Genomic DNA, 23196 nt, shown 5'->3' with positions numbered 1-23196 from the left:
AAAAAAATTAGGGTAGGAGGGGAGTTAGGGAATATAATCTGAGATTGGTCAGAAAATATGGTTTGATGACAGGTACTCTTTAAAAATACATGAGATGTATGTATGCTCCCCTAATGTCTGGGTTCAATATACAGTACTGTACTTTTAACTGGAATTCTGCATAGCAAAAATAACTTTTCCATATGTAAATGTAAAGAATATCAATGGTTCTTTCACATAAGTCACATGTGGATATTATGTTTAGCAGTCCATTCAAGGTATTTCAGTGACCGATAAGGCAAGATGTGATTTTAAAGAGGTTTTTTTTTTTACTTATTTACCAAAAGATCTAAAAAAAAATAAAAAATAAAAACCTGTCCAATGGATAGCATTGGATATAGCAGGGAATGTATTTTTTGGAGGAAAAACATTATCAAACGTTATGTTTCATTCTCACTTTAAAATGTTAGCAATTTTAAGACTTTAAAATTTATTTCATCAACCTTTTCGCAAACACCCTTCTATGAAAAATTTCTGTTAAATACATGCCCCCCTCAGTCCTAAACAGCCTATGCTATGTGGCACCCAGTTTACTTTTAAATAGAAATACCAGATGCCTGTACCCGATGCCAGAGAGAGAGAGAATCGGGTAAGGCATCCAGTAAAGCTATTTAGAGATACATAGCACTGGGAACAGCCTGCTGCTGCCCATACTCATCTGAGTACTGGCAGTAGCAATGGATGATATAGACATGCCTGCACTGCACACTTGGCTGTTCTCGGTGTTGTGTATCTCTAAATAGATTTTCCGGATGCTATAACCAATGATCTCTATCTCCGGCATTGAATACAGCAAGTCTTAACCCCTTGCCACAAATGCACATTCATTAACGTCCATTTGCTGCTCCCGAGAAATGACGTGCGCTCGCGTGCTATAGCAACCTGGTGTGCCCCGGTTGCTATAAGCAACTAGGACCCATGGCTAATGCCGGACATCGCTGATCAGGCTAATGTCTGGCATTAACCCTTTAGATGCGGCGATCAAACTTGATCGCTGCATCTAGAACTAAAGTAAATAATGCTGGTTAGCTCAGCAGCTTGCAGGACGCGAGGAGGATCCTTACCTGCCTTCTCCATGTCCGATGGCCGAATGACTGCTCCGTACCCGAGATCTAGGCAGGAGAAGTCAAGCAGCGATAACACTGATCAGTGTTATGATAAAAAAAAGGGAAAAAAAAGTTCATAAAGATCATTTAACCCCTCCCCTTATAAAACTTTTACTCTCCCCCCTATTCCCATAAAAAAAAAAAAAAAAAACTGTAAATAAAAATAAACATATGTGGTATTGCAGCGTGCGTAAATGTCCAAACTATAAAAATATATTAATTATCCGCACGGTCAATGGCATACATGTAAAAAAAAATTCAAAAGTCCAAAAGTGTATTTTGTGTCACTTTTTATACCATAACAAAAATGAATAAAAAGTGATCAAAAAGTCCGATCAAAACAAAAATGGTACCGATAAAAACTTCAGATCACGGGGCAAAAAAATTAACTCTCATACCACCCCGGAACAGAAAAATACAAAGTTATAGGGGTTAGAAGAAGAGGACATTTCTCAACATATAAATTTTGGTGCATGTAGTGATTTAATTTTTTTTTGTAGTGAAAAAAAATAAATAATCAAACTTATATAAATTGGGTATCTTTGCGACCGTATGGACCTACAGAATAAATATTAGGTGCAATTTTACCGAAAACTGCACCGCGTAGAAACGAAAGCCGCTAAAAATTACAAAATGGCTTTTTTTTTTCAATTTTGCCCCATAAATAATTATTTTCTGGTTTCACAGTAGATTTTGTAGTGCAATTATTAATGGTAGTACAAAAAAAATAAAAAATCAAGTACAAGCGCTCATAAGGATTTTTAGGTGGAAAATTTAAATTGTTATGATTTTTAGAAGGAAAAAACAAAAGTGCAAAAACGAATAATCGCCAAAGAGGGAAGGGGTTAAAAATCTATTAAGAAATAAAAAATAAAAAATAAATTCTATACAAGCAAAACTGATGATAGGCCTAAACATGCACTGAACCGGGGTTCAGAAAAAGAGAAAAAAAAGGGGGCTTTTTAGTGTCCAGGCCACTAGCTGCTAAATACCGTATTTATCGGGGTTTACCACGCACCGGCCTATAACACCCTCATTTTACCAAGGATATTTGGGTAAAAAAAAAGTTTCTTACCCAAATATCCTTGGTAAAATGAGGGTGCGTGTGTGCATGTGTATACCCCGATACACTGTTTCTGACCCCGCAGAAGCCCCCAGAAAAGGCAGGGGGAGAGAGGCCGTCACTGCCCGCTTCTCTCCCCCTGCCTTTCCTGGGGTCTAGAGCCCTGCTGCTGCCGCTTTTCTCCCCCTGGTTTTCGGCACCGCTGCCCCTTCTCTCCCCCCTGGCTATCAGCACTGCCCCTTCTCTCCCCCCTGGCTATCAGCACTGCCCCATTGCCGGCGCAGATAGCCAGGGGGAGAGAAGGGGCGCCGGCAATGGGGCAACAGCACCGATATCCAGGGGGAGAGAAGGGGCAGCGGCACCCATTGCCGGCGCCGCTGCCCCGTTGCCTCCCCCATCCCCGGTTGTATAATTACTAGAGGTGCACCGAAATGGAAATTTCAGAACCGAAACGAAACCGAAATTAAAAAAAATGTCCGGCCGAAACCGATACCGAAAATGACTTCTCCCCGTCTTCTGGTAAAATGCAGAAAACGCACTTTAGGTCGGCAGCTCCCCCGCACGTTAGGTCGGCAGCTCCCCCGCACGTTAGGTCGGCAGCTCCCCCGCACGTTAGGTCGGCAGCTCCCCCGCACGTTAGGTCGGCAGCTCCCCCGCACGTTAGGTCGGCAGCTCCCCCGCACGTTAGGTCGGCAGCTCCCCCGCACGTTAGGTCGGCAGCTCCCCCGCACGTTAGGTCGGCAGCTCCCCCGCACGTTAGGTCGGCAGCTCCCCCGCACGTTAGGTCGGCAGCTCCCCCGCACGTTAGGTCGGCAGCTCCCCCGCACGTTAGGTCGGCAGCTCCCCCGCACGTTAGGTCGGCAGCTCCCCCGCACGTTAGGTCGGCAGCTCCCCCGCACTTTAGGTCGGCAGCTCCCCCGCACATTAGGTCGGCAGCTCCCCCGCACATTAGGTCGGCAGCTCCCCCGCACATTAGGTCGGCAGCTCCCCCGCACATTAGGTCGGCAGCTCCCCCGCACATTAGGTCGGCAGCTCCCCCGCACATTAGGTCGGCAGCTCCCCGTCAATAGTAGGCAGGTTCCCCACAATAGTAGGCAGGTTCCCCACAATAGTAGGCAGTTTCCCCACATTTGTAGGCAGCTCCCCCCCACAATAGTAGGCAGTTCCCCCACAATATTAGGCAGCTCCCCCCAACAATATTAGGCAGCTTCCCCCACAATTGTAGGCAGCTCCCCCCCACAATATTAGGCAGCTCCCCCCACATTTGTAGGCAGCTCCCCCCCACATTAGGTCAGCAGTTCCCCCCCCACATTAGGTCAGCAGTTCCCACACAATAGTAGGCAGCTTCCCCCCACCCCACAGACATACAGCTTCCAGCCATATACAGGGTATGGCTGGAGGCTGTATGTCTGTACTGCTGCCCCCACAGGGTTCCGGTCACCTCTCCTCCGGCCCGGGGTCACATCTACTGCTATGGACCATAGCAGTAGGTGCCGGGACCGGAACACTCAAGAAGATGACGCGCCGCCGGTCACTTACCAGGCCCCGGCCAGCACGCGTTCTCCTGCGACGATCCTGCGGTCCTCCTGCGTCTCTATGGTTGTACGCACGGGACGTCAGTGACGTCCCGTGCGTACGACCATAGAGATGGAGAAGCGAGGGACCGAAGGAGGATCGTAGGAGGACGCCGGGGAATGGTGAGTGACCGGCGGAAAAGATTTTTCGGGACACAGGGATGTCCGGGATAGGAATATTTCTTTTTATGTCCCCGGGCCGGCTCCCGTGTGTGGCTGCAGGCGGGGGCCGACCAGAGCATATAAAAACTAATACAGTATACTAAAAACCAGGGGGCCTCCAGCTGTTGTGAAACTACAACTCCCAGCATGCCCGGACAGACTTTGCCGGTCCGGTCATGCTGGGAGTTGTAGTTTCACAACAGCTGGAGGCCCCCTGGTTTTTAGTATACAGTATTAGGTTTTATATGCTCTGGCCGGCCCCCACCTGCAGCCACACACGTGAGCCGGCCGGGCACAAAAAAAGAAATATTCCTATCCCGGAGAGCGCGCCCCCCCAGATGTTGCGCCCGGTGCGGCGCCCTCCCCACGTTACGCCTCTGCCACTGGCAGTGTTTGTAACTTGTGCTGTGGGCGGGCAGGGGAGGTGGGTCATTATCGGCACATTTTTTGTTGTTTCGGCATTTCCCCGAAATAGCTATTTTCCGCCGATATATCGGTGCATCCCTAATAATTACATGTTGCTTCTGGCCTCCGGTGTGGCGTCCCCTGCTTCGTCGCTATGCGCTGCGAGACGCAATGACGAGTGACGTCTTCACCAAGCAGCGCATAGCAACGACGCAGGGGACGCCACACCGGAGGCCAGAAGCAGCGTGGACCCGACCCCGGCAACAGGTAATTATACAACCGGGAATGGGGGAGGCAACAGGGCAGCGGCGCCGGCAGTCTCTGGACCCCAGGACAGACAGGGGCAGAGAAGCCGGCATCGACGGCAGGTCTCTGCACCTGCAAAAGCCGCTGTAGTTCATTGATTTAAAGCACCCGCTTTAAATCATTGAACTGCAGCGGCTTATCGGCATATAACACGCACATAGACTTTAGGCTAAACATTTTAGCCTAAAAAATGCGTGTTATATGCCGATAAATACGGTAGTCTGAGATGTGGGATCTTCCCTGAGCTACCTGTAAGAGAAACCTTTCCGGCCATGCCTCTTACCAGTTTTTTTTCTAGCACAAAATGTAACAGATTTCTATCATGTTAGAATTATGGTGCAGTCCCCTATGGCTCTGTACTGTATGTACCATAGGCATGCCATGAGTTGCCATATGATATGCTAGTGGTAATACGCTTATGAGTGCTGTAATATGCCCATGTTATACTACCACATGCATAGCTTTATAAATTGTAACTAGGTACAGAAAGTAAAATAGAGTAAAAAGAGTCACCTTACCTATTGACTGAGGAGAGTCCATGTAAGCATTGCATTTTGCATAATGTTTGCGGTCAGTAGCCAACATTACTTCGTATACTTTGTCTGATTTTATTATACCATTTTCTGAAAAATATTTGAGAATAGAGTTAGATTCAGAGGAAGCAAAATATAAATATTAAAAAGGGGTTTTCTAAGTGAATACAGGGATGTAGCAAGCCAAACGACGCACACACACACACACTTCTTCCACATTCCAACCCTGGCCCTGGGTAGGACTCTACTTCATAAATGGTTCACGTGATTAGTTACTGTATTTACTGGAGGGAAATGATAACATCAGGCTAGTCGTCACCTCAAAACTTATACAATTCCAGATATATAGCATATATTTGCAATTGTCACTGGTTGTTATATAAAACAGTTCATCACTGCAACTGCCAAAATGTATAAACAAAAAAAAAAGTAAGAAAGAAGAAAAAGGACTTGTGTGTTTTGACAGCTACGCGTGGGCAACTGGAATAACGCTGGCTTTCAGAAACCCAGGTCAGGCGATGTGTTGGACCACAGCTGGAATTTGCACAGTAAGCTAGTTTTCTCAGCCATACTAAAATCATAGAAAGGTAGCACAAGAAAACAAGAAGTCAGAACACAACTTCATGCGGCCAGTTATAAATAATATATAACCCAGAAGAAAAGGTGCAGCTTTGAGTGTGTCCTAGCAATGTATTCAATTTCAGGAGTATATCATTTAGAATATACATGCTGCAAACATAGCCAATTCAATGAGACAAGGGAATATATTACTAGCTATTGCTTATGACCTCTGGGATTTTTTGGTTGATTGCAGTGTCTAAAATGCTGAAAACAATCTGCGGTAGCTCAGTGGAGCTGATAAGGACACCCGTGGGGTCCTGATCAGCTGAGAGGACGGGTGGAGGTTCCCTACCTTCGTCCGTCCTCTCTGATCGGCGCTCCAATAACGCAGGCCTTAGCAGCATGTAGTAATGGAGCACCGATAATACTGATCAGTGCTGTGCTATAGGCTCCTATTCAGTGTCTAGAAGTAAAAAAAAACTTACATATGTGTGCCTCCAGCTGTTAAACTACAACTCTCAGCATGCTCTACAGCCCTGGGCTGTCTGGGAGTTGTAGTTTTGCAACAACTGAAGGCACACGGTAAAACACTGCCCTATGGGGACATAAAATATTGTAAAAATAAATGTATTTAAAAAATGCAATACATTTTAAAAAAGCCCCTCACCCTAAATAAAAGTTTAAATCACCTCCTTCTCCCCCTCCCCCCTTTTTCAAATAAAATAAAGTTAACAAAATAAACATATTTGGTAATGCCACGTGCATAAATGTTCGAACTATTAAAATATAAGGTTAAAAAAATGCACAAATGGTGTACATGTAAAAAAAAAATAATATATAAATAAATACCAATGTCCAGAATTGCTGATTTTTGTTCACTCAATGTAGCAGGAAGAAAAAAAAAAGTGATCCAAAATGTCCCACCAAAATAAAAATGGTACTGATAAAACATACAGATAACAGAGCAAAAAACAATATATGGAAAAATAAGAAAGTTAGGCTCCTTTCACACTAAGAGCATTCATCCATTAATAAACGTCCGTTTCCTGTGTAAAAACGGATGTATAATAACGGATGAAATAACGGGTGCTAACAGCTGAATAAATATTCATCCGTTAAGACCCGTTATAACTAGGGATCGACCGATTATCGGTATGGTATTATCGGCCGATAATTACGATTTTGGGCATTATCGGTATCGGCAATTACCTTGCCGATAAGCCGATAATGCCCCGCCCCACCGCACCGCGTGGCACCCCCCACCGTAGTGCTGGGCGGTATACCGGTATGGATTTTTGCCCATACCGCTATACTGGTTGGGCGCCTCCCCCACCCTCCGAGTCAATAAAAAAAATTAATGGGGGTGGTCCGGGCCATCCATCCTTCCTGTAGTGTTCCGGCGGCATTCCGGGTGGAGGGTGAACCGGTCCGGGCTGTCCTTCTCCGGGGATCCTCTTCTCCACTCCGGGCAGGCTCCGGCCTAGTACGCTGCATAGACGCCGCTACGCCGTGACGTCAGGTGCATCGCTGCGCACGGGCGTCACTGCGCAGCGGCGTCTATGCAGCGTACTAGGCCGGAGTCTGCCCAGAGTGGAGAAGATGACCCCCGGAGAAGGACAGCCCGGACCGGTTCACCCTCCACCCGGAATGCCGCCGGACACTACAGGAAGGAAGGATGGCCCGGACCATCCTGACAGGTAGGGGGAGAGAAGCGGGTGGTGGTGGCGGCGGCCTATGGCACCGCAAAAGCCACTGCAGTGCATTGATTTAAAGCGCCCGCTTTAAATCAATGATCTGCAGCGGTGTCGCAGGGGGATAAATAGCCGATAACTTATACCGGAATATCGGTATAAGTTATCGGCTATCGGCCCTAACCTCCACCAATTATCGGTATCGGCCCTAAAAAACGATATCGGTCGATCCCTAGTTATAACATCCCTCATGTATGGCCGTAAAACACCTCTGCCTACAGACTCCCACAGCCGGGACTACTACTCCCATCATGGAACAGACTTCTTTCCATGATGGGAGTAGTAGTTCCCGGCTGCGGGCGTCTGCAGACAGTTGGGGAGGCTACGTTAGTGTTTGTACTACTACCCCCATCATTAGGGATCGACCGATTATCGGTTCTGCCGATATTCACGATTTTTTACGTTATCGGTATCAGCAGTTACCTTGCCGATAATGTCACGCCCCCCCCCCCCCCCCCACCGCACAGCACGCCACCCCCATCCCTGGTTTTATAATTACCTGTTCCCGGGGTCTGTGGCCCGCGCTACTTCTGGCTCCTGCTGCGTCCTGCGTTACGCTGTGCACTGCGCAGCGACATCCTCAACGTGACGTCATCGTCAGTGCGCACAGTGACAGCTCAGGACGGGAGCCAGAAGTAACGCGGACCCCGGGAACAGGTAATTATAAAGCCGGGGATAGGGGAGGTAATGGGGCAGCGGCGGTGGGGGCAGTGTGCGGTGGTAGTATTGTTAGTACAGAAGGGAATAAGGAGGTATATGGGGGGGGGAGGTATATGGGTCTGGGGGGTGTCAGAAAAGTGTAAAGAAGAATAATGCAGGGGTCGCGGGGGGGGGGGGGGGGGCAGAGAAGCCTTGAGGAGGACTTAGGGGCCCATCCACATTGAGGACATTCCTCTGGCAGAAATCTGCTTGCAGCAGAGTCCAATTGTTTCCAATTGTTGTGCATACTGTGAAATTGCTGAAGTGGAATTCCCCCGGCAGAATGGACATACCCCATGTTTGTTCTTTGGGTGGATGTCTATTCTGCTGGAGGAATTCTGTCGGACTGCATTGTCATCTATAGAGATAGCTCATATCCGTGCAGTCCTATCGCCAATGGCTTCGGTCTGCAGCAAGCGGACATTCCACCGACTAAATGTCCACAGTGTGGAGAAACCCTTAGGGGTCTGCAGGAGGAGGGGAAAAATAGGTCTGGGGGAGTACAGAGGTGGGATTCTGAAAGAGGAAACAGTGTCTGGCAGTATTATTTTTAGGGGTTATGATGTCTGGCAGGGTTATAATGATTATTGTTGTTATACAGAGGATGAGGATCTACTAACAAAGCAACCAATTATGTGCGGGTGTCAGACTCTGCAGAGGAAGATGGAGCAGCGGCATCTTGGCCAGATGAAGATGAAAAGTAAAGACAACAAAGACATCTCCTGTGAGTCATTACACAATTGTGTATTCTCCTGACTGTCCCATCAGAGCTGGAGTCACTTGTAATTTCTGCAGTGATGATGGGTGACACTGAACCCCAATCTGTGGTTCAACAGCTGTTACAAAACTACAAGTCCCATAATGTCTGAGGCTTTGCAACAGCTGGAGAGCCACTTAAACCCAGGTGATTTTAGAGTATGCAGCCTATTTTATTTTAATGGGTATCTGACTTCTGCGACACCCCCCATAAAAAAAAAATGGGCTGCATAGTCTAATATGCCTGGGCCTATTTTTGCTCCCAGTCTAAGTATGTGTATTACAGGTATTTCCCAACCTTTTATACTACAGTTTCAAAACTACAGCTACTATCATGCTCTTCTGTCTTCATGATGGGAGTTGTGGTTTTGGGCAGGCATGATGGCACAGTTAAGGGACACAGAGGTATTATTCGGGTTAGGGCACAGTGGCAGTATAATATTTGGGGGCACAGCATGTGGTAGTTTTATACTCCGGGGCACAGTGTGGTGCAGAATTATAATCAGGGGCACAGTGTGTGGCAGTATGTGGGACATGGTGTTTGACATCATTCTATTTTGGTACACAGCATATGGCAGTATTATATTCAAGGGCACAGTGTGTGGCAGTATTATACCAGGGGCTAAAAAGAAAGAACAGAGAAAGCGCAACAATGTGCCATTACTCCTAGCAACTGTAGGTGTACTGTGAAGGGAGACAAGTTCTTGCTCACCTTTCAGTGTTGTACTGAGAGCACAACACCATATAGCGTATGTGATTTTCACCGTCAGAGGTCAAGAGTGCTGCCGAGACACCTTCCCGGTCCTGGGATAATCCAAGGCGGTCTTGGAAGTGTGGAAGTCTGTGATTTGCCTCGCAGTGAAAATCATCGGTGTAAGCCGGCGCTCTCCTCGGGACTAGCCGTTCGGCCCGGAGTGCAAGAGGAATCAGACCCAATTCAGGAATGATATAAGAAGGTAAATTTTATTGCACATACCAGAATAAAAGAAAAATAAAGGTAAAAGGGGGATAAAAAGTATTGGGACAACGCGTTTCAAGGGCCAGGACCCCCCCCTTCGTCAGGTCCAATGATCATTGGACCTGACGAAGAGGGGGTCCCGCCCCTCGAAACGCGTTGTCCCAATACTTTTTATCCCCTTTTTACCTTTTTATTTTATTCTGGTATGTGCAATAAAATTTACCTTCTTATATCATTCCTGAATTGGGTCTGATTCCTCTTGCACTCCGGGCCGAACGGTTAGTCCCGAGGAGAGCACCGGCTTACACCGATGATTTTCACTGCGAGGCAAATCACAGACACAGATCACATAGCTCCTGCATTTATTTGTATGAGGAATCTGTTTTCTCATTCAAGTCCCCTAAGGGGACTAATATATAATATAGTATAAAATAAATATTTATTAAAGGTTTTACGCATATTCATTTACTCATTCCATATAAAATGTTTAAATCACCCCCTTTTCCCATTTTCAGTATGTAAACATAATAAATCTAAACAAATTTGGTACTGCCGTGTACATAAAAAAAATATCAAACCACAGAATTGCGTTTTGTTTTTTTTATCATATCACATGCCAAAAAGGGATGCACCGAAAGGAAAATTTTGGTCCGAAACTGAAAATTTAGGCTGTGCCTGGCCGAAAACCGAAAATGCATTGCCCCGCCCCCTTTTTTCAATATAGTTTTTGCTATATTGAAAAAAAGGGGGCAGGGCAAAGCATTTTCAGTTTTCGGCCAGGCACAGCCTAAATTTTTAGTTTCGGACCAAAATTTTCCTTTCGGTGCATCCCTTTTTGGCATGTGATATGATAAAAAAAACAAAAAAAACGCAATTCTGTGGTTTGGTATTTTTTTTATGTACACGGCAGTACCAAATTTGTTTAGATTTATTATGTTTACATACTGAAAATGGGAAAAGAGGGTGATTTAAACATTTTATATGGAATGAGTTAATGAATATGCGTAAAACCTTTAATAAATATTTATTTTATACTACGGTATATTATATATTAGTCACCTTAGGGGACTTGAATGAGAAAACAGATTACTCATACAAATAAATGCAGGAGCTATGTGATCTGTGCTCTACAGGCGAGTCCCTGCAGCCATTGAAGACAGCTGACAGAACAGGGGATCACTCTGGGGCCAACCCCCACTGTTGAACCACCAATGACAGATGTAACTGTCATAGAGTGCTTCTGTCAACTTTGACAGCGGCATCTAAATGGTCAATAGGCGGCGTTTGCAATTGCCTCATGCCAGAGACTAGCAGCTGCCACTGGGTATGGAGCAGGCTCGAGTCAGTAGCCCATATGTCCTTAACAGTCCCTTAATGACGCGTATGCACTTCATGGGTCGTTGAGGGGTTAAAGTAGAACAGATCTTGTTTACACTCACAGTACCCCCCTACTCACTGTGGACTCTTCCAGCTTAGGGTGCGTTCAAACGGCTATGTGTCCCCGTTTAGGTTCCATTGTAATCTGTCTAGAAACAGCAACAAACAGTTGTAAAAGGATTTTTTTTTTTTTTTTTTACAATCCTTTCCCATCCGTTTGCACCTGTCTGTGCTCATTTCCGCTTTTTTTTTTTTTTTACGGGAGAAAAGACGGTGCAGGCAGTCAAAAAAACGGAAGAAAAAACGGATACAGTAAATTTAACATTGAAGTCTATGGAAAACGGATATGCCTTTAATCCCATCCGTTTGCATCCCTTTTTTTCAATCCGTTTTTTTTGATACGTTCAATCCGCTTTTTGATACGTTCTTTACTTTTGAGCATGCTCAGAACAAAAAAAAAAAGTTTTTTTTTTTTTTTAAACTGAACAACAATGGATGCAAATGGATAACAACCGTTTGCATCCATTGTTGTTCAGTTTAAAAACAGCCATGTGAACACAGCCTTAGAAGCAGGAAGTCTCAGAGCTGTCCAAGTAGCGAGACTTTGCTGCTGACAAACCAAATTCGAGAATGCTTTATTTTATATATTAGAGAAAGCTTTTTTTTATTTTAGTCTTTTGTTAATTCATGAGGTTTTCGAGGAGGTGATTGTGTTTCTTAAAATAAAATTCTCAAAGTGAAATTGTCAGCTTAAAAAGGAGTAATCTCAAAAATATTTATTACCTATTTACAAGTAACTTACTGGTGCCACACCTACTTAATTTTGTATTCCGTGTTCCTATATTTCCTTTTTTGAGTGCTGAATGGCTACTAGTAGTATGAACCTGTAGGTTTAACATGCTGCCCTAACATTGGAAAGTATCTGAGTCCGACTTATTTACTTTACTGAGGTCCAATATCAGTCTACAAGTCCTAAAACAAGTCTGTACTGGGAAACATCTGAACGGACTCTGGAATAACACATTGCATACATTGTTGGCTCCTGCCACAGACACATGGCTCATATTTCCTGCAACGATATTCCGATATTAAAGAGTACCTTTCATCAAAAAAATTTTTTAATGTCAGATTATTCAATATTAAACTGGTTTCTAATTGGTTTTAATAAAAAATGTAGACATATGTATTTTGTGTTTGAAAATCTGTCCACCTTTCTATTGATTTCAGACTCATGCCCACCTGGCAGTGAGACTGAAATCACAGAACACTGGCTGAGCAAGTGACCAGCTCAGTGCAACTCCCTGCCTGTCAATCAGACCGGCGGGGGCTCTGTAAATGTGGGCTCACTCGTTGCCGAGAAGTTTACGTGACAGACACGGACAAGTTACCAAAGACATCAGGATGCAGTTTAGGCTGCGTTCACACGGCAGTCTGGACCTGTCCTGTTCATCTCCCGTCAAAAATAAAAACGGAATTTTAAAAAAACGGGCAACAACAGATGCAAACGGTTGTTATCCGTTTGTATCCGTTATTGTTCAGTTAAAAAAATGGATGCAAATGTATGACATTAAAGGCTCATCCATTTTTCATAGACTTCAATGTTAAATTTACTGTATGTTTTTTCTTCCATTATTTTGAGAGGAGAAAATATACTTCATGCAACCGTCTTTTCTCTCGTAAAATTATTATTATTTTTTTAAATGGAAATGAGCGCAGACGGATGCAAACGGATGTGAAAGGATTGTAAAAAAAAAATCCCAATGACATCAATGGCATTATTTCACAACAGTTTGCAATCCGTTTACAAGCAGCAACAAAAGGAACCTAAAGGGGGGGAACTGGGACAGACGGCTGTGTGAATGCAACCTTAATAAGTACTTTAAAGGAAGTCAAAGGAAAACAACCTTATAAAGCAGTGTGCCAGCCATGATGCAGCTGACGTCTAGGCGCAATGATAACCAGGCTGCCAACATTTGCCCAGCCTTGTAATACGATACATCCATGCTTTCCGAAATCCAATCTAAATAATATAAAATGGTGCAAAATAGCAAGGACTTCATTACACCTACATGGGCACTGTCAGATTCAAAAACTTTTAATGTGTTTTACTGAAAAAAAATTGAAGATCTTTTGTAATATGGTTGTTTAAAAAAATTGGAATATTTAATAAATCTCCTGAAAATCCCACCACTAGGGGTCTCCATACCTACAGGGACACTAATCAGTCCTGCAGCAGCCCCCGGCTTGTCCATGAGTCATCACCTCCCACCACCACAAGGGAGGGAAACGCCCCCTTCCCTTGAGAGAATTTCTAACACTGTGAGCTAAAGAAAAGATGTATTTTTTACAATAAATATAAGTAATACAGGTAAAAAAAAGTTAGATGTACATGGTCAGGATTAGATCTGACAGGTACGCTTTAAAGGGGTATTCCACTGCCTCACATTTTGTTCCGAACGCTCATTGCAGGTGCCGGGGCTCGCGACATCACAGCCACGCCCCCTCAACGCAAGTCTATAGGAGAGGGCATGGTGGCCGTCATTGCATTGAAGGGTCGTGGCACAGCGTGATGCCATAAGGGGCCTTGTCGTGAAGTCACAAGCCTCGCCGCCTGTACTAAGCATTCGGAACAAAATGTTCCGAACCCTGAGGCAGTGAAGTACCCCTTTAAGCTCTCCTGCAGCACACCCAGAAGCTTCATGCTGAAGGCCCAGTACGTGTATACAAACATGCACAGTGAAAAACATTCAGCATTTCAACGAGGCAGGTCTAAATCGAGGTGCATATTAACTCAGCCCTGGAAGGAAAGCAAGCAGGAATTTTACATTGGAGCAAAAAAAAGTATTTAGTCAGCCACCAATTGTGCAAGTTCTCCCACTTGAAAAGATGAGAGAGGCCTATAATTTTAATCCTAGGTAAACCTCAACTAAGATGAGAAAAAAAAAAAAAAAAAAATTATATATATATATATATATATATATATATATATATATATATATATATATCACATTGTCTGATTTTTTAAGAATTTATTTGCAAATTATGGTGGAAAATAAGTATTTGGTCACCTACAAACAAGTAAGATTTCTGTCTCTTACAGACCTGTAACAACTTCTTTAACCCTTTAACGACGCAGGACGTATATTTACGTCCTGCGTCGGCTCCCGCGATATGAAGCGGGGTCACGCTGCGACCCCGCATCACATCGCGTCAGTCCCGGCGTTCATCAACGGCCGGGACCCGCGGCTAATATCACACATCGACGATCGCGGCAATGTGCGGTATTAATCCTTTAGAAGCAGCGGTCAAAGCTGACCGCGGCTTCTAAAGCAAAAGTGAAGCTATCCCGGCTAGTCAGTCAGGCTGTTCGGGACCACCGCGGTGAAATCGCGCCGTCCCGAACAGCTTACAGGACACAGGGAGGGCCCTTACCTGCCTCCTCGGTGTCCGATCGACGAATGACTGCTCCGTGCCCGAGATCCAGGCAGGAGCAGTCAAGCGCCGATAACACTGATCACAGCCGTGTTAATACACGCCTGTGATCTTTGTAAAAGATCAGTGTGTGCAGTGTTATAGGTCCCTATGGGACCTATAACACTGCAAAAGAAAGTTTTAAAAAAAAGTGTTAAAGGTCATTTAACCCCTTCCCTAATAAAAGTTTGAATCACCCCCCTTTTCCCATAAAAAAAAAACAGTGTAAATAAAAAAAATAAACATGTGGTATCGCCACGTGCGTAAATGTCCGAACTATAAAAATATATAATTCATTAAACCGCACGGTCAATGGCGTACGAGCAAAAAAATTCCAGATTCCAAAAAAGCGTATTTTGGTCACTTTTTATACCATTAAAAAATGAATAAAAAGTGATCAAAAAGTCCGATCAAAACAAAAATTGTACCGTTAAAAACTTCAGATCACGGCGCAAAAAATGAGCCCTCATACCGCCCTGTACGTGGAAAAATAAATAAGTTATAGGGGTCAGAAGATGAAATTTTTAAACGTATACATTTTCCTGCATGTAGTTATTTTTTCCAGAAATACGACAATATCCAACCTATATAAGTAGGATATCATTTTAACCGTATGGACCTACAGAATAATGATAAGGTGTTATTTTTACCGAAATATGCACTGTGTAGAAACGGAAGCCCCCAAAAGTTAAAAAATGGCGTTTTTTCTTCGATTTTGTCGCACAATGATTTTTTTTTTCCGTTTCGCCGTGAATTTTTGGGTAAAATGACTAATGTCACTGGAAAGTAGAATTGGTGATGCAAAAAATAAGCCATAATATGGATTTTTAGGTGGAAAATTGAGAGGGTTATGATTTTTAAAAGGTAAGGAGGAAAAAAACTAAAGTGAAAAAACGGAAAAACCCTGAGTCCTTAAGGGGTTAAGAGAGTCTCCTCTGTTCTCCACTCCTTACATGTATTAATGGCACCTGTTTGAACTTATCAGTATAAAAGACACCTGTACACAACCCAGGGATGTGGAATTCCTATTGCCCGACGCCCGGGACTAGCAGTTTTGGGCGCCGGGCAGGTGAATTTGTCCAGCCCTTAGCCCGGCTTCGGGCAAGCAGGGCCGGACCTGACAAGTGTGGCGGCAATCTGCAGTCTGTATGGAGCGGGCTCCCGACTCCTGCCCGCTCCATACTCTGCACCCTGTGTCCTCCGAAGCAGAGCAGGGGAGATGAGAAGCTGTGTATTTGTCTTCTCTCCCCTGCTCTGCAGACGTGCAGATAAGGGGAGATTAGGGGGCGTGGCTTATTTCTCCCCGTGCAGACCTGCGTCCTCTGCTTTCACTCACCGCACGTCTGCACGGGGAGATGCATGCAGCGCTCTGCAGTATGTATGGAGCGGGCTCAGGATTCCTGCCCGCTCCATACTCTGCAGCCCCCGGCTGTTCTCAGTAGCCGGGGGCCGCCGCTAATAGCCAGCATGCGGCGATCGCCGCGGCTGGCTATTAACCCTTTAGATCGCCGCTGTCAAAGCTGACAGCGGCGTCTAAAGGGACATGTGAATGCTCCCTGGTGGGCCCCCCCGCAGCGCGATCGCAGGGGGGGGGGGGGGGGCGATCCACTATGGAGGTAGCCGGAGGGCTTACCTCTGTTCCCTGCTGTCCCGCTCTGTCATTGATAGAGCCTAGTCCAGCCAGGATCTATCAATGGATCACAGAGCTCACAGATTAATAGAGTTCAATAGAACTCTATTCATCTGTCTGAGGAATCTAATGATTCCTCTTATAAGTGTAATAAAGTGTAAAATAAAAAAAATAAAGTTTTAATAAAAGTTTGAAAGACACATTAACCCAGTGGTCTTCAAACTGTGCCCCTCCAGATGTTACAAAACTACAATTGCCAGCATGCCAGGACAGCCGTTGGCTGTCTTCTGATTACTGCAGGCAAGCTCCAAGTATCTTCCTCTGACACATGACTCAGCATAAAACCAGAGAGGAAAGGGTTACAGAGTAGAGAGAGCTGATTGGCTGACTGCACAGGCTTGCTCCTGTGAGGGAGACAGACTGACACGCCCCCTCCAGCCTGCACAATGAAAAAGTAACTCACCAGCAGATAAATGCTTATATCTCTGGATATATAGGTCCGAGACACATAAAAATTATATGCACATGATCAGGATTGGGTCCTGAGTAAGGGTGGGTTCACACTACGTTTTCTCCCATGCGGGAGCGCATACGGCAGGGGGGAGCTAAAACCTCTCGCTCCCGTATGTCACCGTATGCGCTCCCGTATGTCATTCATTTCAATGAGCCGACCACGGAGTGTGGTTGACCACAGTTTTAGGTCCGGTTGTAAAAGCGCATACGGCGCAAAAATGAGCCGACCGGACGTTTCACTCCGGCCGGCTCATTGAAATGAATGACATACGGGAGCGCATACGGTGACATACGGGAGAGCGAGGTTTTAGCTCCCCCCTGCCGTATGCGCTCCCGTATGGGAGAAAACGTAGTGTGAACCCAGCCTAACATATCACTTTTTTTCTTGCACTATCACAGGTATGCTTTAAAAATTAGACTGTGATTTTATGGATTTTTTTTTTCACATTATGTTTCTCATTGTTGAGTTATACCTATGAGGAAAATTACAGGCCTCTCATCTGTTTAAGTGGGAGAACTTTCACAATTGGTGGCTGACTAAATACTTTTATACCCCACTGTATGTATATCTTCAGCCAAACTGAACTGGCAACTGGCCTATGCCATCAATAACAATTGGTAGTAAGTGAAGGCAACATAAACACAAATTGACAAGACTTTTTTGGGTCTGTTTATTTTTTGCGAACAACGACACAACTGCGCCTCGGACAGAAATTCAAGTGTATCCACCACTTATACAAATTACATCTAAATGTTGCCAAGGCTGTGATTTTACACTGTAGAGCACAGTAAAACAATGAGTGCCTCATAGAGAAATACCAAAGGTTGACAGCCTCGTTTTCTCATGTACTTAATGGGTGATAGACTTTACATCAATATTCTATCTTTTAGGCAATTTTTTTTCAACACATTTTTCAAAACATTAACAAAGTGCACACACACAATTTAACACCATCTTTGCCATAGTTTGTCTTTGTAAAAAGGGTTTAGTTTCATTACCCAACAGCTGCAGCTGGATATGGTGGGAGAAATTCAAAAATGCTTCCTGCCGTATCTCTACTGGATTTGCACCGTACCTCATTAAGGGTACGTTCACACGTACAGGATCCTGTGCAGATTTGATGGGCAGGATTTTCAGCTGCAGATCTCCATGCAGCACCCCCCCCCCCCCCCCCCCACTCCGTGCAGCACCAAGCGTTCTGAAAATTATGTTTATAACACTGGGTTTCGGCTGCCGTGGTCGTTACGTCATGCCACGCCCATCACGAGGGATCATGGCTTCACGTCACGACTGCTATACCCATGGTTCTGAACATAATGTCGGAGGGGTCCTTTGGACAGGGTATAAGATATCTAGAAGCAGAGTACCCCTTTAAAAATAAACACCTTATTGGAATGCCTCCAAAAATTGCCTTCAAGATGTTGAGGGCCAGGAAAGACAATACTACTTTTTGCTCCATGGACTTTATATGGGTATGAGTTACAATACTAGAATCAGACTAGAGGGGTGCTGTTCCTATATGAAACGCAAACCCTTGTTTATAATTAAAGGAGTTGTTCATGACTGGAAAAAATATGTTATGCCACATACTGTTTTATGCCACATAAAAGTCATGTCTATTAAAGGCCCACCTGCCCTAGGAACAGGTAGAAATGTTACATATGAACAATACACATACTAAAGGTATATTCACATCAGTGTTAGGAGCTCTGTTTGCTTATTCTGTTATACTGACAGAATTTATAGGAGAAAAAAAATCATGCCTGCCAGTTTTTTTTCTCTCTGCTAAAATCCTAAAAATAAACATCTAAGAACCCTGATGGACCCCTTCAAAGTGAATAGGAACTGTTGAGAGCTGTTAGTGTCCGGCCCTATTATCAGCATGTGTAATGGAGCTCTGCAATGCTGATGGGAATATAGCCTTAGTACAGTGGTCCCTCAACATACCATGGTAATCCGTTCCAAACGACCCATCGTTTGTCGAATCCATCGTATGTTGAGGGATTCGTGCAATGTAAAAAGTGCATTTAATACTCACCTGTCCCCGCCACTCCGGACCGCGTCCTCACTGCTCCCAATGCTGTCCCGCTGCTCCGGCGTCTTCTTCGGGATCCTCCGACTTCTTCAGCATCTTCTCCGGTGTCCGGGCCTCGCTTTCTGGTGACGTTATTACGTTGCTGCGCCGGGACTGCGTGCGCAGCGACGTAATAACGCTGCCAGAAAGTGAGGCCCGGACCCTGGAGAAGATGCAGAAGACGCCGGAGGATCCCGAAGTGGACCCGGAGCAGCGGGGATAGGTAAGTGAACCTGTCCGGGATGCTTAAACTGCTATCCGACAACAGCTTAAGCATTTTGCGCTATAGGATAGCAGTTAATGCGATGGCCCCGACATATAAAAGCATCGTATGTCGATGCTGACATCGACATGTGATGGCCTCTGAGAGGCCATTGTATGTCGATTTGATCATATGTCGGGGCCATCGTAGGTCGGGGGGTTACTGTAAATGGTATAACTTATCTAAGGTTATGGTTCTTCCAGATGTACTAAGGGTGAACTAAGCAGCAAGTATTTAATTTGCCTGCAGCGCCAGCCGATATTAATAGAAGCATTGCAGATTTGACCCCTTAAGTGTTTTTTCCGTTTTTGCACATTCGTTTTTTCTCCTTACCTTTTAAAAATCATAACCTTTTCAATTTTGCACCTAAAAATCCTTATGATGGCCTATTTTTTGCACCACCAATTCTACTTTGTAATGACGTCAGTCATTTTACCCAAAAATCTACGGCGAAACGGAAAAAAATAATAATTGTGCGACAAAATTTAAGAAAAAACGCCATTTTGTAACTTTTGGGGGCTTCCGTTTCTACACAGTACATTTTTAGGTCCATATGATTAAAATGATACCCTACTTATATAGGTTTGATTTTGTCGTACTTCTGGAAAAAATCATAACTACATGCACGAAAATGTATACATTTAAAATTGTAATCTTCTGACCCCCATAACTTTTTTAATTTTTCCCGTACGGGGAGGTATGAGGGCTCATTTTTTGCGCCGTGATCTGAAGTTTTTAGTGGTAGCATTTTTGTATTGATCGGACTTTGATCGCTTTTTATTCATTTTTTCACGATATAAAAAGTGACCAAAATTACGCTATTTTGGAATTTGGATTTTTTTTGCGCGTACGCCGTTGACCGTGCAGTTTAGTTAATGATATATTTTTATAATTGGGACATTTCCGCATGCGGCGATACCACATGTTTATTTTTATTTACACTTTTTTTTTTAAATGGGAAAAGTACTTATTAGGGAAGGGGTTAAATTATCTTTATTCACTTTTTTTGCAATGTTATAGCTCCCTTAGGGGACTATAACACTGCACACACTGATCTTTTACAATCTCATAGGAAACCATCAATCAATGATTCTGCCTAGAGATGAGCGAACTTAGTTAATTCGATTCGTCACGAACTTCTCAGCTCGGCAGTTGATAACTTTTCCTGCATAAATTAGTTCAGCCTTCAGGTGCTCCGGTGGGCTGGAAAAGGTGGATACATTCCTAGGAAAGAGTCTCCTAGGACTGTATCCACCTTTTCCAGCCCACCGAAGCACCTGAAAGCTAAACTCATTTATGCAGGAAAAGTCATCAACTGCCGAGCCGAGAAGTTCGTGACGAATCAAATTTACTGTAAGTTCGCTCATCTCTAATTCTGCCGCTTGACTGCTCATGCCTTGATCTCAGGTACTGAGCAGTCATTTGACGATTGGACAGCGAGGAGGAAGGTAGGGGACCCTCCTGCTGTCCTACAGCTGTTCAGGAAGCCACGATTTCATTGCGGCGGTCCAGGACAGCCCCCTAAGCTAACCAGCTGCGTTTTACTTTCACTTTAGATGTGGCGATCAACTTTGAACACTGTCTGAACGGTTAATAGCGTGCGGAATTAGCCACGGGTCCCGGCCGTTGTGGCCCCACGTTATAGAACGGGAGCGGACTCAGGGCTCCATCTTTGGGTTAATTCTTGCTTCCGACCATCACACCAAAGTTGATTGTGGCATCGGCTTAAGGCCCGTTCACATGGCGGAATTTTCCACCTGGAATAACATTTCATGGGCCAGACGACTGCTAGGACAGCTCAGAAATGTGTCCTCTCCATAGACCACAATGCATTTCCAAGCAGATCCTGCCCGAAAAAAAAAATTTACATTTTCATTCAGCATTGTCAAGAATTTGAAATTCTACCACAGAAATTCTGCTGCGAGCAAAGTGCAGCGGAATCCCATTGAAAAACAATAGGAGGCTGCAGCAACAGAAGTTTTCCACAGGATTTTGCTTGGAAATTCCGCCATGTGAATGAGCCCTTTGGGTTTTCTACACAAGACTTCTCTGTGGCCTCTTCTGACCTGTCTGTTTTGGTAAATGCTTGTGTTCCTAATGCAATGACAGTCCTGGAACATTTTTTTCCTAAAACGCTATGTTGACAACTGGGTGTTGACACTCGATTACAAAAAATAAATAAATGGAAGAAAACTGAGGAAATGCAAAATACAGAGGTATACGAAAATATATTCCAGAATTCTGTCCCCTACGCTAAATGCTGTTCCTCTAGATCAGTGTTTCCCAACCAGGGTGCCCCCAGCTGTTGCAAAACTACATCTCCCAGCATGCCCGGACAGCCTTCGGAGATGTAGTTTTGCAACAGCTGGGGGCACCCTGGTTGGGAAACACTGATCTAGATCATTCATAAAACTGAACTCACAAGCCAATATCCATGGCCGGAGGAGACTTGTCAGTCCCCATCTCCCCACAGGCAGAGTCATAGTGACATAGGCCCCTACCTACCTGTTACCTTGTCATTTCTAATGCCACATTAACCATGATGTTGGCACAGGTGGTGACTGCTGTATTAAGGCTGCAGTGTCTTCAGTGTCACCTTTAGTACAGCCAGGAATGACAGGCAGGGTCACAGTGACCACAGGGCACAACCACCAGTGCAGCTTTGGGCTACAGGCGCCTGCAGTGACTGGCCATCCCAGATGTTAAGCACCTGTTCACACAAGCAGTCCCATGAATATGCACTAATGACACATCACAAATGAATGCAGCTCTAGGATCACACAGGCCAGATGGGAGCTGCAGCCCCGCCACCCCGATCATCATATCCACCACACACACTATACCACACGATCATGTCGCTGTGTCTGTGCCCAGGCAGGGGACGTGTGCCATCTGACTGCCCCTCACACACTCACTGCGCAGGTTGCCGACCAGCTCGGAGTGGCTGGCTCCCCCTGACTTCCAGGCCATGACTGCACACAGCGCACGGAGCAGGTACTCTGCTGCTTTCAGCGCGGCGACTGCTCCCAGCAGTTTGCCCAGGAAGCCCAACACCTCCAACCAGGAGACGTCATCCGCGGGCCCGCCGAATGAGGAGGGGGCGGGGCTACGCAGAAGGTCGGGGCCGTGTGGGAGCCGCGAGGCCACGCCCAACGCTATCACACGAGACGCATTACCCACCACGCCCAGCGCTGGCATGGCATGGATTACGTCACGGCTTCTGCCGCATGCGCAATGGGCTGGTAGTTGACCCGTAATGTGAGGGCGGCGGCGGTGAATTGTCCGCCCGCAGAATGTACGCTTCTGTGTGCTCCGGTGACTGTATGGCGGGCAGGGCTCGGTGCTGTTGTACGGGTGACGATGTTGCAGTGCGCGGTGTACTGTGCATGCCCAACGAGAACGTTCTCCGGCTCCTCCCTCGGTATGGCCGGTGTGAGGTGGAAATGTTCGCCTTGTGCAGACTTGCGTCCGCCCCTCCCTCAGTTCTCCGAAGATTTCCGAAGCTAGAGCAGGGGAGAGAGAGGAGGAACACGCCCCCTCAACTCAGATACACGCCCCCTCATCTCTCCTCCCCCTGCTCTGCCTTCGGAGGACGCAAGGGCTGGACGGGAGAAAGAAGACAGAGCAGGGGAGATATATGTCACCCAAGCTTACCTGACAGGGAGCAGCCGCTGTAGGAGCTTTATAATAACATGCCTGAGCCAAATGCAAAACTGTGTCAAAGTGCACACAGTTCGGTCAGCTCACCCACAATGCTCAGCTGCAGCAGGGATAGGCATGGACATGCTCGCATTGGGATGCAGAAAACAGGAAAATGTCCAGGGCAGTGCTTCAGATTAAAAGCTTCTCATTATTTGAGTCAGTCAGATTTGTACAGAACATAAGGGCACAGCTCCATAAGAAAAAAGGCAGATAAGTAAGTGAACCCGAAAGTTGACTATCCCAAATATGCCCA

The 23196-nt window shown here is 45.4% G+C and overlaps 1 protein-coding gene across 3 annotated transcripts in view; it reads right to left on the bottom strand.

Annotated features, from left to right (window-relative positions):
- The window catches only part of PCMT1 (protein-L-isoaspartate (D-aspartate) O-methyltransferase), a 56271-nt gene extending 33681 nt beyond the window's left edge, over positions 1–22590 (bottom strand). For all 3 annotated transcript variants that reach the window (XM_056566697.1, XM_056566696.1, XM_056566695.1), the window contains exons 1-2: positions 22157–22590; positions 5174–5278 (exon numbers count right to left, since the gene is read on the bottom strand). In XM_056566697.1, the coding sequence (XP_056422672.1) occupies positions 5174–5278; positions 22157–22439 (388 nt within the window). In that variant the 5' untranslated portion in view covers positions 22440–22590. The remainder of the gene's footprint in view (positions 1–5173; positions 5279–22156) is intronic.
- Positions 22591–23196: the final 606 nt, after the last annotated feature.

The sequence above is a fragment of the Hyla sarda genome, chromosome 3, assembly GCF_029499605.1.
Source record: "Hyla sarda isolate aHylSar1 chromosome 3, aHylSar1.hap1, whole genome shotgun sequence".
Classification (NCBI taxonomy): domain Eukaryota; kingdom Metazoa; phylum Chordata; class Amphibia; order Anura; family Hylidae; genus Hyla; species Hyla sarda.
This window is presented reverse-complemented; position numbering and strand designations above follow the sequence as displayed.